At 35.3% G+C, this 15,626-nt stretch overlaps 2 protein-coding genes across 4 annotated transcripts; one reads left to right on the forward strand and one right to left on the reverse strand.

Moving 5' to 3' along the window:
- Positions 1 to 1,510: 1,510 nt before the first annotated feature.
- LOC118437245 (DNA polymerase eta-like) lies at positions 1,511 to 5,407 on the reverse strand. Of its 3 annotated transcripts, XM_035856150.1 has the most exons (5): positions 5,292 to 5,407; positions 4,562 to 4,707; positions 3,920 to 4,004; positions 3,005 to 3,358; positions 1,511 to 2,487 (listed from the first exon to the last, which is right to left on the reverse strand). In XM_035856150.1, exons 3-5 carry the CDS (start codon positions 3,978 to 3,980, stop codon positions 2,270 to 2,272), a joined length of 633 nt encoding a protein of 210 aa, XP_035712043.1. In that variant the 5' UTR covers positions 3,981 to 4,004; positions 4,562 to 4,707; positions 5,292 to 5,407; the 3' UTR covers positions 1,511 to 2,269. The 3 variants fall into 3 exon arrangements, with proteins under 3 accessions (XP_035712043.1, XP_035712044.1, XP_035712045.1); XM_035856151.1 differs by lacking the exon at positions 5,292 to 5,407 and having other exon boundaries at positions 4,562 to 4,808; XM_035856152.1 differs by lacking the exons at positions 4,562 to 4,707; positions 5,292 to 5,407 and having other exon boundaries at positions 3,920 to 4,552.
- A 4,051-nt stretch (positions 5,408 to 9,458) lies between these two features.
- On the forward strand, positions 9,459 to 14,544 carry LOC118437104. Its single transcript, XM_035855898.1, has 5 exons — positions 9,459 to 10,533; positions 12,382 to 12,596; positions 12,687 to 12,780; positions 13,217 to 13,263; positions 13,341 to 14,544. The coding sequence occupies exons 1-5, from the start codon at positions 10,296 to 10,298 to the stop codon at positions 13,839 to 13,841; spliced, it is 1,095 nt and encodes a 364-aa protein (XP_035711791.1). The 5' UTR covers positions 9,459 to 10,295; the 3' UTR covers positions 13,842 to 14,544.
- Positions 14,545 to 15,626: the final 1,082 nt, after the last annotated feature.

The raw sequence follows: 15,626 nt of genomic DNA on the forward strand, positions 1-15,626 counted from the left end.
TAGATTAGTTTCAACACATTTCATGATATTTAGCAAAATTCATATCGGAAGCTCATATTGTCAAATCATGACTAGAACACCACGAATTTATAATTACCCTATCAAGCTAATTAGCAGAGTACGTCCACTAGCATCCCAGTACTTATCAGATATGGCTACCCTTGGAATATGGAAACTTTTCGACCTATTTGTCCACGTGTATGACCATAAATTACATCTACTCCCCTTCAATGTTTCGATTCCAAGTAGGCAGGTGTATCTTCAACCAAAAACTTCTAAAAATCGCCTTTATTTCCTAAAGTTTAGCACCCTTTGTGTCCTGACCCATACTCTAATATCACTGACAATTTTATGTAAATCTATTTGCGCAAAACCCAAAGGAACCGAGTTAACCGCGACATCTGAAATGATACGTGTAGTACGTATATACACACACTTGCTGATGACCCTCTTTCCGCCCGCATTTCTCGCAATGAGTTATGTCATCTCGTTCACGCCAGTAGTCGCGGCGGTCATTATAAACAGTATTGCTGAATTCCAGAAAGAAGTAAAAGGTAATTTTTCAGGTAATAAATTTTGCACAATCGTCGATAATTCGCAATAGATTAATACTCGAAACGACTGCTGCCGACTGTCCCGAATTTCCTTCCGAATCTACTGCGAATTCTTAACTATTACTCTTTAGTTATTTTATATTTTATTATAGTTATTTTAAATCCCATTATTACTGAAATATATTTATCTAAGTTTGAACCAGTTCTTAATTTCAGAACTCGTAGTCACTCATCAACCTCACAAATACTTCGCTGCCGAAGTCGCCATCACATTAATGCTCTTGGTGACCTACATATTCCCATTCCCGGCACCAGTTGTTATCACTTACTTCAAAGTAGACCCGCTACATTCCCTTCTTAATGGCGACAATGAGGAGGATTGCTTCATCTTTCTATTCTTACTGACTTTGTTGGTCAGAAACTCGGTGCTCTTCATTGTTATGGTGGACGTCTGTAAAGCCCTGAATGCCTACTTCATGGTGGGATTGATGGTGACCTGTTCGACAAAAGATATTCTCCAAGATCTCACCAAGTCAAATCTTCATCCCAGTTTGGCCAAAAGATTGCAAGAAATCAATCTGTACAGGAAAATGTTTCTATGGAATAAGTACACGAATCACAATTTTTGTTCTTTCTCCGTCCCGCCACTAATATTTTTTGGCCTCTCTGTCGTTATCTTGTCGTACTATGGTACAATTAGAATGGCGGGGAAATTGGATTTGGTATTTTACATCGGTCTCCCTCTTATTGCCTTGCTGTCGTCATTTTTTGTAATCATGTTGATTCCACAGGCGGCAAGGGTTCTCGAGAATGCAGAACACTTCATTTACACTCGAACAAGTAGAATAAATTTGTCGAAATTTGAGCGGAAAACGTGGAAATCTATGAGATGCATGGGCATCCAGGTGGGTTCGTATGGATATGTTACTAAAAATCTGAAAATTCTTGCACTCAAATACATTTCCGAAAATACAATTAATTTATTACTGACTTTTTAATAGCGTAACAGGTTTTGTTAAAGCAATGCTACAATTAAGACATTAAATTATATTAGTTGTAATTTTATGTTTAGGTAATTTCGAAAACATTAATTTCCACTGGTCGTTTTAAGATAACCTTCACGCTAAATTGCTGTTTCGCTCGCACTTTTAACTGTATGCTGAAAATTACAATTATACACGTCAATTTCTGCTGCATAATTTAGGAGTAGACAATTTCCAGCATAAATAGTAGAATTAACATGAAGCGACTACATATTATGTGATGCCAGGTTTCTTTACACTGTTTTAAATGAAGCATAATGTAATTATTTATTCTTTCCGGTCTATTTCGTTTCTGTTCCGCACAGCTTTCTCATTTTGTAGATTGACATATTACACATGAAATACAGATATACATTAATAAATATTTTAAAATTCATTATACATAACTAGAAAAAATAGGTTTGCGAATAATCATCCACATCAAAGTCATTCATTACACACAAATTCGATATTGGCTTAATTAAAAAGAATGTATTAAAAAGTAATTTGCAAACAGGTCACCTGAATATTGAATAAAATTTGCCCTTTTCAATACAAATTCTCCACATCTGCAAACACTTCAAATTCTGTCACTTTAAAGTTAATTTTGAAAATGTGTACCAAATGTTTTTCAAACTTTGGATGAGCTTCAACAGCAGATCGTGCATCCAGAAAGAAATCTCCCACATCAAATTATAAGCTTCCTTCCCCATCGAAACCAAAATCTGTTACTGGGTTGAATTCCACGTTAAAGGATTCGGTGTAAATCCCGCCTAGAGTTCTTCGAGTGTATTGAACCAAAACATTTTTTGCGAACCGTTTATTATATTTCACTTCCAAGTTGAGACGGTCCTTCAAATTTTGCGCCAAGTAATTCAGTTCAGATCGGAAATCCCCTTTTGTTTCAATTTCTTAAACAGGGAATATAAAGATTCAATAAGTAAAAAACTTCTTATTACGCATTAAACTCTGTTTCATTTCTGGTGATACCAGCGAGAAAGTCACGTGCCCATTTACTTAACATGGGCACGTGACTTTCCCGCTGATATCACCAGAAATGAAACAGAGTTTAAAATGGGACTCGATGACTCGTCACCTAAATCGGCACGTTTTTCTCGGCTGTAGAAATAATTTTAAAATTCTGAACGACGAATTTGTATTCCTTAAGTTGATCGATAGAATGATGGTGAGTTTAGTAAGGAAGTATCGATAAGTTCCAATTTTTACGAAGGCTACTTAAACATGAGATCTCCTCCTTCAAAAACTTGGAGCGAATATTTTTTTTAATTGTCAACGACCTTCTGTACAAGTTCATCGTCCTGAATTTTTAAATAAATTTCCACAGCCTAGAAATGAATTAAAATGTGTAATCTTTGACCATTTTAGCGATGATTCATCGAGTCTAACATTAAATAGTGTTGCACCCACTCAAATATCCCCTTCCACAATTCAACCCATCAAACATCAATTTATCTTCAACTTCCTGGTAACATATTCCATTCGCAATCTCTCTAACATATTCTGTATCCTCATATCCCACCCAATTAGCGAGACAGTTTAAATTCCACGTAAAATTCAACATGTTCCTCAGCTGGTTTAAGTACAATTGTCCAAACAGATTTTCCACTTTTTCACCCAAATCGCCCCCTAATCCGGTCAGATCACGGAAATCAATGTCTGAACAGATTCTATTAAATCCTTGCCTGGTCAAGGCGGTGATTCCGTTTGGTTTATTATATTTGCATGCAACCTTGGCCAGTAACTTGTTTGAGCTAATCCCCGCTAAAAATAATTTAATTACATATGTACATACACTCTTAAAATTAATATTACCCCTTTAAGAACTAAATACACTAAACAACCTAATGGGTGTTGATTCAATTCGTGACGATTTTTCATAAATATGTATATATTTCCAAATTTGAAAGTAAAAACCGGTGAAAACTGGGGTTCTTCTGGTGAATTTTATGATTAAGACTTGTCTTCATTCTACGCATGTAAAACCTAAAAAAATGTATTCAACTTGTTTGCAAGTTATCCTTAAATATGGTTTGATCCAAAGGTTCTATCACCGGGACGAATTAAATCAACACCATTTATACTAGGGTTTGATATTTAAAAGGACATCCTGCCCGCCATAAGCTCTGGATGTAAAAAAATGCATAATTTTAAAAACACAACTATTTATAAATCCAGATAAAACTACTCTTTATCAAGAAAACGCTACCCTGGACATAGAATAGTTTACTTTACATATGTAGATTGTGTATACGTTTCATAAAGGGTAATATTATTTTTAAGTCATAATAAAAAAAAACATTTCTTTGTCTCTTAGATACTCACCTGAAGAAATAATTTTTGCCTCTTGTTCAATAAATTTCACGACTTTTTGTGCAAACCCCATCCCATCTAATAAACGGTACTCCTCCTTCTCAAGGAAAAAATATACACTCGTGTCAAAGTTATGGTCACAGTCGATACTGGTGACCAAGGGAAAAAAATGTGTGCACTAACAAAAATTTAGTGATAGTGGATAAATTTTGGTATATGGGTTACTAAAGGCTCGTAATTGAAGAACTCGAAGTTTTAAAAATTTAAATTTGAAAACAGATTTACGCCTGACTCGGGCTATATCAAGTCTGCACTGTAGGTTTATTTAAATTATAAAATCGTCTTATTATACGGATTTCCCAATATATTCCGTGTAGTAAGCATTATGCTTGCGCCTTTCACTAGATTATCGTGAAACATAAATAGTGAATAAAAATATTCATTCATTCTACCTGAATCTGAAATTAGTAAATATTTATTCAATATTCCTTTATTCGATAATTTTGAAAAATTGTAGCCTCATGATTCATGACTTTTTTGAAGAATTTATGAATAATTCATTCTTTCTTTCTCTATTAGATGAATGAATGTGAACAGGTACGGTTAAATCCACATTATTCTTGTTTAACTTATTATTATTAGTATGTACAATACCTTCCAGTAGGATTATCATTTATCGCTACGACACACGGACCTCCAATCGTATACTTCCATTCTTCTTTTTTCTGGTAGACTTGAACTTCAAAAGAGTCAGCATCAATGACAAGAATTACTCGACACCTGGGCGCCATTTCTCTCAACTTCGATCATTAAATTCACACAGTTAGAAACCTGGTATAGCCAAGCACACTCCAAATACATAAAAATAAGTAAAATTTACTCAAGGTTAAGTAAAAAAAAAAAAAAAAGAGGATGACACAACCAAAAGGTAAAAATTAGCCAACAATTGTGCAAAATTTGTCCAACGGGTGGGTAAATTTTGCATATCGTTGGCTAATTTTTACCTTTTGGTTGTGTCATCCTCTTTTTTTATTCAACCTTAAGTAAATAAATTTTAATTATTTTTTTAGAGTACAGGTATGTATTGATTTCTCGGTATTAAAGTTGCTACCGCGTGGAATTAAATTGTATGCCAAAATAGGTCCGTAAAAATTTGCATCCGATACGGCAAAACTTTAAGACTAAGGTGTTGCTTCAGTGTTTCTTATCAGCACCACTTTAGCAGATGGAGTCATACATACATACACTCAAAATAAAAAATAGGTACAATTTAGTCAAGGTTGTATAAACCTTATCCAATAAAATGCTTAGGCTTAGCCACTCGTTGGACAAATTTTGCACAAGTTTGAGTAATTTTACTTATTTTTATTTAGGGTGTGATTACCGCTTGGTATAATTTTAGGGCAGGATATATGTAAGAGTTTATATGTGGCTAAACGTTTTTTCCGTAACTAAAAATTAAACAAGTATGCAGTGAAAAGGAGTCCTGACAAGTGGAAAAAGCACAATGACACGTATGCAAATGCTACTATTCAATATTAAGCTATCTTATCTTCTAACAAGGGTTATTGCCATGGCGATGCTACTTTAATCGCTTAATCCGGCCAAAGGTTTACCGAACTGCGTAGTTTTTTTCAATTATTATGCACATTTATGGGCCATTAACATTGTTCATGAATCAGAAATCACACCAAACATCGCCCAAAGATTACATATGTACACGTCCCTCTTATTCTAAAACATGTGATTACGTGATATTTGTACTGTTAACGATCTGGTGGGGTCACACTCCGTGCTGCTTGTATTCATTTGGTAATAACTTTTTACCCGACTGGTACAGTTTTCATTACCACAACATAAATAAGCCGTACTGATCCTTACTGTCGTGCTGGTAGGACAATGAATCTACTCCGACCAGTAATATTGTACATACATACATAATACCAGTTTCCTAAGAGTATGTTATTTCAGGGTGCACACCTGTTCACGTTCATTCATTTTACAGGTTATGCTAGTGAACAATAATGAATAAAAAATGAATTTCCGGTCACGTCATTCGTCTGAAATGACGGAATCTTGCAGGCATTTTCATTGTTCTACAGGGATGAGGGTACTTATGACTCATAAGGACATGCGCACATACATACATATTTACATATTCTCTCCTAAATTATGATGACATTTCTTATCTTGACGGTCTCATAAACACTATAATTGACCAGAGATATTTGACCTATTTAATTTACACGATTGATGGTCAAAAATTACATTTCTCAAAATTCGCACCCTTTGGCCTGTATCTAGAAAACCGGTAATGATTGGATCACTCCAATATTACGAATGATTTATGTGCACAAAATTACGCAAATTTGAAGCTATCATACATGCATAAAAATGAGTATGTCGCAAAAAAACACGATTTCGTTGTCCACTTTCCCCATGAAACCGATGCATAGTCCACTTCGCTATTTATGTCAGTCCAGCGAAATTCACATGCTTAACTACGCACTCTACATAAATAAAAGTTGTGGAAAATTTACCCAACGGTGAGTAAACAAAATAGGGTGGCACATCAATTCGGTGAAATTTATCCAACCGTTGAACAAAAATCACCGTTTTGTAAACTTTGCCAAATCGTTGTATCATCCACGTTTTATACATTTTTTCGGTGTAAATTTTCTGTAGGTTTTATTTAGAGTGCACCTCTCGATTAGTGAGGGATCCGTATACATTGATTAGTAGAGAACGTGGAGGATATAATTGTATTTTTTCCTCCTTGTACATACATACATATTTCTAATACGTAAGTGACGAATACACAGGAAACCCCGGTTTTCGTTGGATCCCTCTTTTCACTAATGGCTTCCTCAAGGGTAACTGAATCCTTTATGAAATTCCTTATTGATACCGTTCAAGTAGCGTTTTTTGCCTTTTAGATACCTGCAGATAAAAAGATGCTGTGGTGGGACGAATAATACCGAAGAAAGGGTTCAGTAAAAAAGGAACAGCACACCAAACAGATTGACGAATAGCGAGTCCTATTAAGCACAATTTTTAGAGTTGATACGATTATGTAGTTTTTTCCCGATAACTAAGCTGATTCTTGTCTATTTTTCCCTTTTTCGTGAAAATGGTGACGTAGAGGGGCTGTTTGTTAACAAAATAAATTTTTTAATAAAATATTGACACACTTCACCAGGCCTGTAAAATCTGTAAAATTCATAAACCAAAAAAACTGTGTACAATTTTACAAATATTTGACGGAAAATCTACCCCAAATTTTTGTAAACTTACCCAAACCAAGGTCGTCTTTTTATATTGTAAAGGCTTGTAAACTTATTTTACAAACCATACAAATTTTTCAAGTTCGTGTGAATTACCTCATTAATTCGTAAACATTTCTTTAAATTTAGCCAAAGCTCTTGGGTAACACAGGGATGCCAAAGTTTAATTTAATTCTATTCACTTGTCAATCCAAATTTTGCTGCAATTCCGAAAAAAATTGCCCATGGGATATCTTGCCATTCCAATTTGGCACAGCTCACTTCCCAGCAAGATGAGATTGTCGTGTAGTTAGATAAGAGAAGAAAAAATCCCCACTTTACCCAAATCCAAGTGATGGATTATTTGGCACCGTTGGACCCAACAGATTCAGTCAGGAGATTACTTGTCTATTTGTACAATATACTCGTGCCTATTACATAAAGCACGTGCTTAAAGATTATGCTTACACTCTTATAAATTCTGTACCAAAATAATACCAAAGCGATGCTCATGTATATTGCTTAACCGAAGATGTATTGATACGTAAGTGGTAAGTTTTATTTGTAACTACAGTCTTAGAAAACTGGTATTAAATCATTACCGACCGGAGTACCTATGTGACTCTACCGGCACTTGTATTAACGGGAATTACCGTTCAGTAATTTTGTGGTAATTAAAAACTTACCACTCAGGAACAATTTACTAAAAATCCGGTAGAAAATTATTACCAAATCACTACCAGCACGGAGTATCTATGTGACTCTGCCGGATTTTTAACCGTGTATATGTACTAATAGCTCGGTATTAAAGTTTTCCCATATCTGATATCGGTATCAAATTTTTACGTGTGCATATAATTTTAATACGAAACTCAAGGAATTCTAATACCGAGAAATAAATCCCTGCCTCACTCTGCCTGATTTCTAAGAGTGTATATACAAACGTAGTGATAAATTATATGGATAGACTGCAACTGAATGATCCAATTTACCCAGAAAATTGTTCGTAAAATACCCATGAAATTTATCATTTCGTACGTAAATATAATCTAGAAACACTCTTAAGACATATGTACATATGTAGGAAATTAACATTGCATGATATGTATCAGGAGAGAGGAGCTTACATACATATGTACGCATGTAGATATTCATTAACATTGATGGTTTTTCTCAGAATTTCTACGCCAATATTTCATCCCATTCGCAAATCGCAAAACAGCACTCACTTTCTCCTCCACATTACAATCTGTAATTTCCTCTCAAAATGAACTGCTTGCATCTCATGGACACCCAATGAGGCAAAACCGACTCTACTTTCTCTCTGGTCTGTGATTTCTTTCCCCAAAAATGAACTCCTTACCCAGATTTTGTCTCAGTTTCCCAGAGAAAGTGGACCCGAGCAGGTTGTTTACTCGCTTTCACTTCATCGTTCAGCCTAATTTATGCCGTGCCACGATACCTTATTGTATTTACAAAGTGATCCTGTACCTGAAATCTTTTAGTGGTGATCAATTGTGGTAAATTATACGGAGCAGAATGTTCACCAAATTGTACGAGATCAATTTCCACTTCGACTTAACTACTCTACTTAAATCGGAATACTTCCTCTTATTTTTCGTGGTGAAAGTGGGATTGCACGGCTATTTACTCTTCCGGCAGAACACATAAATCCCATTTTATTTTGGGTGTATCTAATCCAGTTTCCATTAGTGGAGGGATACGTACGTGCTGCTCTTTTTGTTGGACACACTCTAAATAAAAATAAGTAAAATTTAGTCATGGTTAAGTAACAGAGGATGGCACAACCAAACGATAAAAAAATCCAAAAAATTGTAAAATTTATCCAAAAATTTTTACAATTTATCCAAAAGTGTGTGAAATTTGTCCAAAATTTGTAAATGTATCTAAGAATTGGTACAGTTAATGCAAAAATTTGTAAAATTTGTCCAAAAATGTATAAAATATATCTAAGAATTTGTACAATTTGACCAAAAGTTTGTAAGATTTATCAAAAAAATTTTAAAATTTGTACAAAATTTGTGAATTTATGAAAAATTTTTATGATTTATCAAAAAATTTGTGAAATTTGTACAAAATTTGTGAACTTATGAAAAAATTTTATGATTTATCAAAAAATTTGTAAAATTTAGCCAAAAATTTGTAACATTTATCCAACCGCTGGGCAAATTTTGCACAATTTTGAACGAATTTTGCACCGTGATTGGATAAATTTTACCTTGTGGCCCCTTTTTTTACGAAATCATGACTAAATTTTATATATTTTTATTTAGAGTGCACCCACTTTTATTCCAGTCTGTCACTCTTCAAGTTATTTTCAGCATGTGATGTTCAGCCAGTGATGCAATTGGGTGGTGAAAGTGGTGAAAGTTCAGTGCTCATTGTTTCTTGATAAATTATGTATTGATTTATATCGTATTGGTATGTATCCTTCTCTGGAAAAGTGATTGACATGTTTTCCACAATTTTGAGTGATTCAACTCTGCGGTGAAAGTGGAGAAAGGTCACTGTCTACGATGTAAATGTCAGACATGTTTCTCAAGGATATTTTAAGAACCAGTAATACTAAACTGAGTAACTTGAGACAAGTAATAGCTGGTGATACATTTGAGCACTTGTGCAAAATTCGCGAATTTCAGGAGGGTTTTAAGTTAGCAAAAACTGGAATTTTCACCACGCGAAATTATTTATGAGGCATTCATCTCCTAGCTTTATGATCGTAAAAATTCGCATTTATGCCAACTTACTGTATAAGCTTCCTAATTCCGCCAATTTTGCAGAAATGGTCAAGTGTTAGATTAACCGTGTGTGCTGTTACTTCACGTTTTAAAACTGGTTATAAGAAAATCCGTGAGAAACATATCTGACGTGTGCTTTGTTAGTGCAGGTGTGAATTTTAATAAATTATGTACTATTCCGTTATTTCTTTCGTACTTTTCCCTAAAATGTGATTGACATGCTTTACAAATTTTCGGTGATGCAATTATGTGGAGAAAGTGGAGAAAGTTCAGCGTCAAGTGTACCTACTTAGGTGTGAATTTTGATAAATTATGTACTGATTTATTTCCTGTTACGCGTGAACTTTCTCCGAACCAGTGATTGACATGCTTTCCCCAATTTTCATCCTTGGCGTCGTCATCGTCTCGAGTGCCGCCATAGCAACGAATAGTTATATCCTCTTCAGCATCCTGAACCAGAGGAGGATTCCCCCCTTGAAATGGATGATTGCCAACTTGGCCTTTGTCGCCAATCTGGCCGCGATTTGTGGCGGGGTTTATTTGTGCAGAGTGGATAAATTGTTTAATACGTTGTGGATCTGCTATATTTTGTCGTATACGAGAAGTAAGTCTTTTTTCTTCGGGGTGGGAAAAAATCTGTGAATTATGTGCATGTCACCTTACTCTTAAAAATAATGTGGCCCTTTTGAAAACTAAATGTTCTCTAAAATCTACAGGAAGTAAACTAAGCTAAATCTAGAGTAAGCCTACATAACTCTTGATTAAATTCACGCTACTCTGGATTTAGGAATAGTGGAACTTATTTAATTCAAAGTACATTTACTTGTCAAGTGGGTGCCTTTATTTTTAAGAGTGCTATAAGTACAAGTACATATCCCCGTATAATATTAATAATATGTAAAATATTAAGACAGCATCAATCCTACGAACTCAGCTTTCTTTGTGTCAGTAATTCCCTGAGATTTTCTAAGAAATTCCAGGACAGACATTTATATGTATGTATCTCGACATAAGATGAGTTTTCGAGGTTTAACATAAATAATTAAATATTTATTTCAACCTTGTACAGAGAATGTAGGATTGAAGGAGAAAAGCGCAAAGAATTTGTAATATATTACATAACAAATTCTTTTCTATTTGTATGCATTTATTTGGTACACTCTAAATAAGTTGGAGATACATAAATCTTCGATGCACTTTCCCTATTTTTGGGTAATGATACAGGAGACGTTTTGTCACAACCGGAAACTAATCCTAAGTTACAAACTCGTGTGACGTCGTCATTTAAAATATTGAGCAATTTTATCGGATCATTTTTTTAATCAAAGTTTTAAAATTTTTAAGACCGATGTCACGTGCTTTTGGTACACGAGTTTTTTTTATTTTCCATTGGTAACAAAACGTCTCATTAATCATTACCCAAAAATTAAGCCCAATAAATAGTACCTACATACATGGGTGACAATGTTCTCCAAATTATTTATTAGAGTGCGCACATACATTTCTCGCCTGAGTGAAAGATATCAAAAAAATGTTGATACAAATTACGCAACCACCAGACGGACCCGTCAACCCTCATTCTTCCCAATTATGTATGAAAGAGTTCATTCATCCAGTGCAGAATATGTAACGTTTTTGATGAGAAAACTATATAAAGAATCTCATCCTTCCTTTGACCGAACGAGCAATACGGGCAGATCAAATCCCAACACTGGTTAAGGCGACATATGTATGGTTTATTATCTCATACTTATTGCGGAGTAAATAGAAAAAAAAATCGGAAAAAATGATCAAAAGGTGTCAAATATAGAACTAATTACGTATTATTTATTATTTTTAATAAACTAAAAAAATCGGTTATAAAGTGATGCATGAACTCTACCCCCACAGAAATAAATTTTCTACCGGCTCGCTATAAATAAATATGTCCCCAGTCTGGCGTATTTTTGTACCCATGGTTTCATTTGTTATCACATTGGTAACAAATTTGCTTCCAGACTGAAATAAGTTACGAAAGAAAGGAGAAAGTCACTAATAAATAGATATGGAAAGTGCAAAATTAGTCAACTATATGGTGCCTTATCTCCTCTTCAAATGCAAATATCTTCCCAAAGTGTGACCTTTTGGATATCGTGTCGCTTTCAGATTTCATATTAATTAAACTTCTGATCGATTAACGCTAATTTGACCAAAATCTGACAGCATACGCTGGGAGACCGGATTGTGAGTGTGCAGTCCAATTTGGTGAATCTTCTTATTCTCCTCACGTCATTGTTCCCACCAGAAAAAAAGTATTAAAACATATGTACATTACGCAATATTTCAAAATTTACACGACAAAATTATGCATGGAGTTCACGAACTTTTGCATGCATAAAATAAGTAGATATCTAAAAGTGACACAAATTATGTAACATATTTACCATTTTGTGCTCCTCATTACCCATTCCAGACACGGTGATCAACCTGATTCCCCTCTCCGTCCTGGGCATTAGTTACGAACGGGTGCGTTCCATGCAGCACAATTTTGCGGGGAAATTACTCATCGCCCGATTGATTGGGTGCATCTGGATTTTCTCCTTCCTCGGGGGAATTCCGTCCATTTTTGCCACGATTGTGGTCACTCATACTCATCAGGATGGAGAGGTCCATTCAGTCTGTATTAAGGTACGTGTGTATGGATGTGATGAATGGGGGAAATGTGGGAGATGGGTATTAAGTAGTAAACTTTGTAAAGGAATCAATTATTTTCTGTAGACACCTCCGCTGGAGAGATACGCGGTGGGAATTGTGTACGAATTTATTAGATCGTTAATCTGCCACGTGGCCGTACCTGTGTACATGCTCTATGGTAAGTACAGAGTAAAAGTGATGAAGAGTGAGTAGGGTACGCTAATCTGAGTTTTTGTGGGTTAGTGTTTTGGGGGTTTTGGTGTTTTTGGGATTTTTGTGTTTTGGTATTTTTAGTAGTTTTATGCTTTTGGGGATTTCGTGGGTTGCTGTGTCTGGGGTTTTCATGCAATGGTGTTTTTGGTTTTTTTTTAGTTTATACATAATAAACACCATGAACCCCCAAAAACCTTAACGCACAACAAACATTGGATTTCGTGCTTGGGTTTCGCAAGGCTTTCGGGAGAATTTGATTTTTGATTTTTTAGCAAACCTCTCAAGCACTAGCTTTGGGCGTTATTTAGGTTCTCGTAAAATTTTTACAAAACCTTAATCCCATTTAACTCCACACACTTCTTTTAAGTAAATAAAATAATATCACTCTTTCCCATCTCTAGAATTGTACAAATTACGCTCCAAACTAAAACTATTCTTCATCTGCAAGGTATGCCCCCAGCACCTTAACAGTAACTGACCCCATAACTCCTTTAACTTTTTAATAATTTTCTCTCCCCTTCTTAGAAATCGGTCGGGACAAAACTCCACCGACGCGCGAGACGTGTCCGTTTCGTGTACGTGAACAGTATAACTTTCATCCTAATCTGGGTCCCATTCGGGTTGGGTTCTTCCTTCTACAAGAACACCACGCTCCAACAGAGATACGACTCCTTCGTGCAGGAGAAAGTCGACACGTTGGAGGTGGATCACGACAACACCGTGTTCTTCTACTTTCTCGCGATTTCCTTCTTCATCTACGTCCTTGTTCTCCCGGTCGTAATTTACTTGACAGATGCCGGGAAACTTAGGAACAATGGGAACAAAAGTTCGGAAATGGGAGAGAAGCATGGTGGCGGAAATACGAGAGCGGGTGACACAACGGTTCCACTCTCTTCACCTTCACCTGTGGGTTCTGAGATTGAGTTGAAGGTGAAAAAGAGTGCTGCCCGACTTTCAATAAGTGAGGATGAAGGTGTCGGACAGGAAGACGAAGTTGTTATGACCATTAGTGCAAACATCCCGTAATTGGGGAGATAGATACAGACGTGCAAATGTTGTTAATGATTTGTCAAAGTGCAATTAAGAGAATTAAGGATGGATGGATGAAGGGAAAGGAGGTATTAAGGAGTGAAACGCGAAGCAATATAGGTGGGGATCGCTAATGAAAGTTGGAGTGAACACTCTTAAAAATAATGTTACCCTTTTGAAAAGTAAATACACTCTAAATTTAGTAAGCTACGTATGTACTCCATAAATCCAGACTACTTTAATCTTGATCAAGTTAACGTTACGCTGGATATAGTGTAAATTTTAGTTTAATTACCTATCTTCTTAGTAATGAAGTCGGACTCATTTTCTTTTCGAAAGAGTGACATTATTTTTAAGAGTGAATTACATATTATTTATTTGCCCTCCTCCTCCACCCCTTCCACGCCCATAATTTGAGGACAAGGAATTCTGACTTAGACCACCTCACGTCCCATGGTTGGAGCACGTATCTACATATATAAGTAAATTATGAACTTGCCCTCAGCTACATATGTCTGTCTGTATGTGTGAATATACGCATTGGTTCGTACATTTGGTGGAGGGCTCTTTCCCATATTGAATTTTATTCAGGCAATTTACAAAGCTAGATTACATATGTATGTACAATGGGAAATTACAGTGTATTTTCGGATTTTAAGTATCATAAAGCAAATAAAGAATTCATATATTTATGTATGCATCTAAATTTTTCCGAGAAAGTTTGCATTATTATACGAAGTAAATGCATTTTCAATAGACGTATGTATGGTTGAAAAGTTAATTCAAATCCATCGGGTGGAAATCCTCCGGGGTTCATGCATACATACCTTAAATTGTGCTCAACTGGAACATATCATTTTAGTAGATTTGACATATGGAGTGGATTATGTGACACAATGGGACACAATTTGTGTCCCATTATATTTTTGCACGGGGGTGGAAGACAGATTGAATTTTTTTTACAATTTGCAACACACATTAAAAGGTAGGGTATGTACACTCTAAATAAAAGTTGTGGAAAATTTACCCCAATTTTTACACAACAATTGGATAAAATTAGCCTATTGTGTGCACATAAAATTTATCCAATTGTTGCCTAAATTTTGCCCAATTGTTGTGTTATCCTCTTTTTTTTACTCAACTTTGTGTAAATTTCCCATAAGTTTTATTTAGAGTGTAAATATGTATATACATACATAAATACTAACATACCTACACATGTCAGGAAAGATGGTGGACAACTTTGCCATATCATCGCCACGCTCTACATAAACCACACTTGTATTTACATACCTGCACAAACTTCAGATTTGAAAAGAAAAAAAGTCAAAATGAAAGAAGAAAAGAGGAGAAAGTAGATTTACTCTCTAACTCTCTGTCTCTTAATACGCATGAATTTACACAAAAGGACACATTGGACCAAGTTTGGAAATAACTTTTCTTTTCAACTGTATCATCACACAATCACTTTTTACTTGTGTATGGTATATTCTCTACTCCAATTTGCATATGTATGAAAGGTGGATTTCTGTCCTAAATTATGTTGTTGCACACTCCGTAACAAAACTTGGGTACTGTATCTGCATTACAAATACGTTAATCGGTTCAACGGAAATTAGAAACTTGATAGATTTGATCTGCTTGATTGATCTCGTCTAATATCAATATATACAAAAGCCGATCAAACGCTGGAGATTGTAAGTTGTTGGGTCTGAAATTACACACTGTTCGCGACACAAGAGGAGAAATGATGCAGAGATTAATTTGTTACTACACCCTAAG

This window comes from Folsomia candida, unplaced genomic scaffold, assembly GCF_002217175.1.
Source record: "Folsomia candida strain VU population unplaced genomic scaffold, ASM221717v1 Fcan01_Sc012, whole genome shotgun sequence".
NCBI classification, from domain to species: domain Eukaryota; kingdom Metazoa; phylum Arthropoda; class Collembola; order Entomobryomorpha; family Isotomidae; genus Folsomia; species Folsomia candida.

What these genes read in the sequence shown, in the direction of transcription:
- LOC118437245 (XM_035856150.1), bottom strand. Translation starts at nt 3,980, where the DNA reads ATGGGGTTTGCACAAAAAGTCGTGAAATTTATTGAACAAGAGGCAAAA. An exon ending in GGCAAAAATTATTTCTTCAG is followed by an intron (nt 3,359 to 3,919) that starts GTGAGTATCTAA and finishes AATTATTTTTAG; the next exon opens with CGGGGATTAGCTCAAACAAG. An exon ending in TTGTGGAAGGGGATATTTGA is followed by an intron (nt 2,488 to 3,004) that starts GTGGGTGCAACA and finishes TCCCTGTTTAAG; the next exon opens with AAATTGAAACAAAAGGGGAT.
- LOC118437104 (XM_035855898.1), top strand. Translation starts at nt 10,296, where the DNA reads ATGCTTTCCCCAATTTTCATCCTTGGCGTCGTCATCGTCTCGAGTGCC. An exon ending in TCCATTCAGTCTGTATTAAG is followed by an intron (nt 12,597 to 12,686) that starts GTACGTGTGTAT and finishes TATTTTCTGTAG; the next exon opens with ACACCTCCGCTGGAGAGATA. An exon ending in ACCTGTGTACATGCTCTATG is followed by an intron (nt 12,781 to 13,216) that starts GTAAGTACAGAG and finishes TCCCATCTCTAG; the next exon opens with AATTGTACAAATTACGCTCC.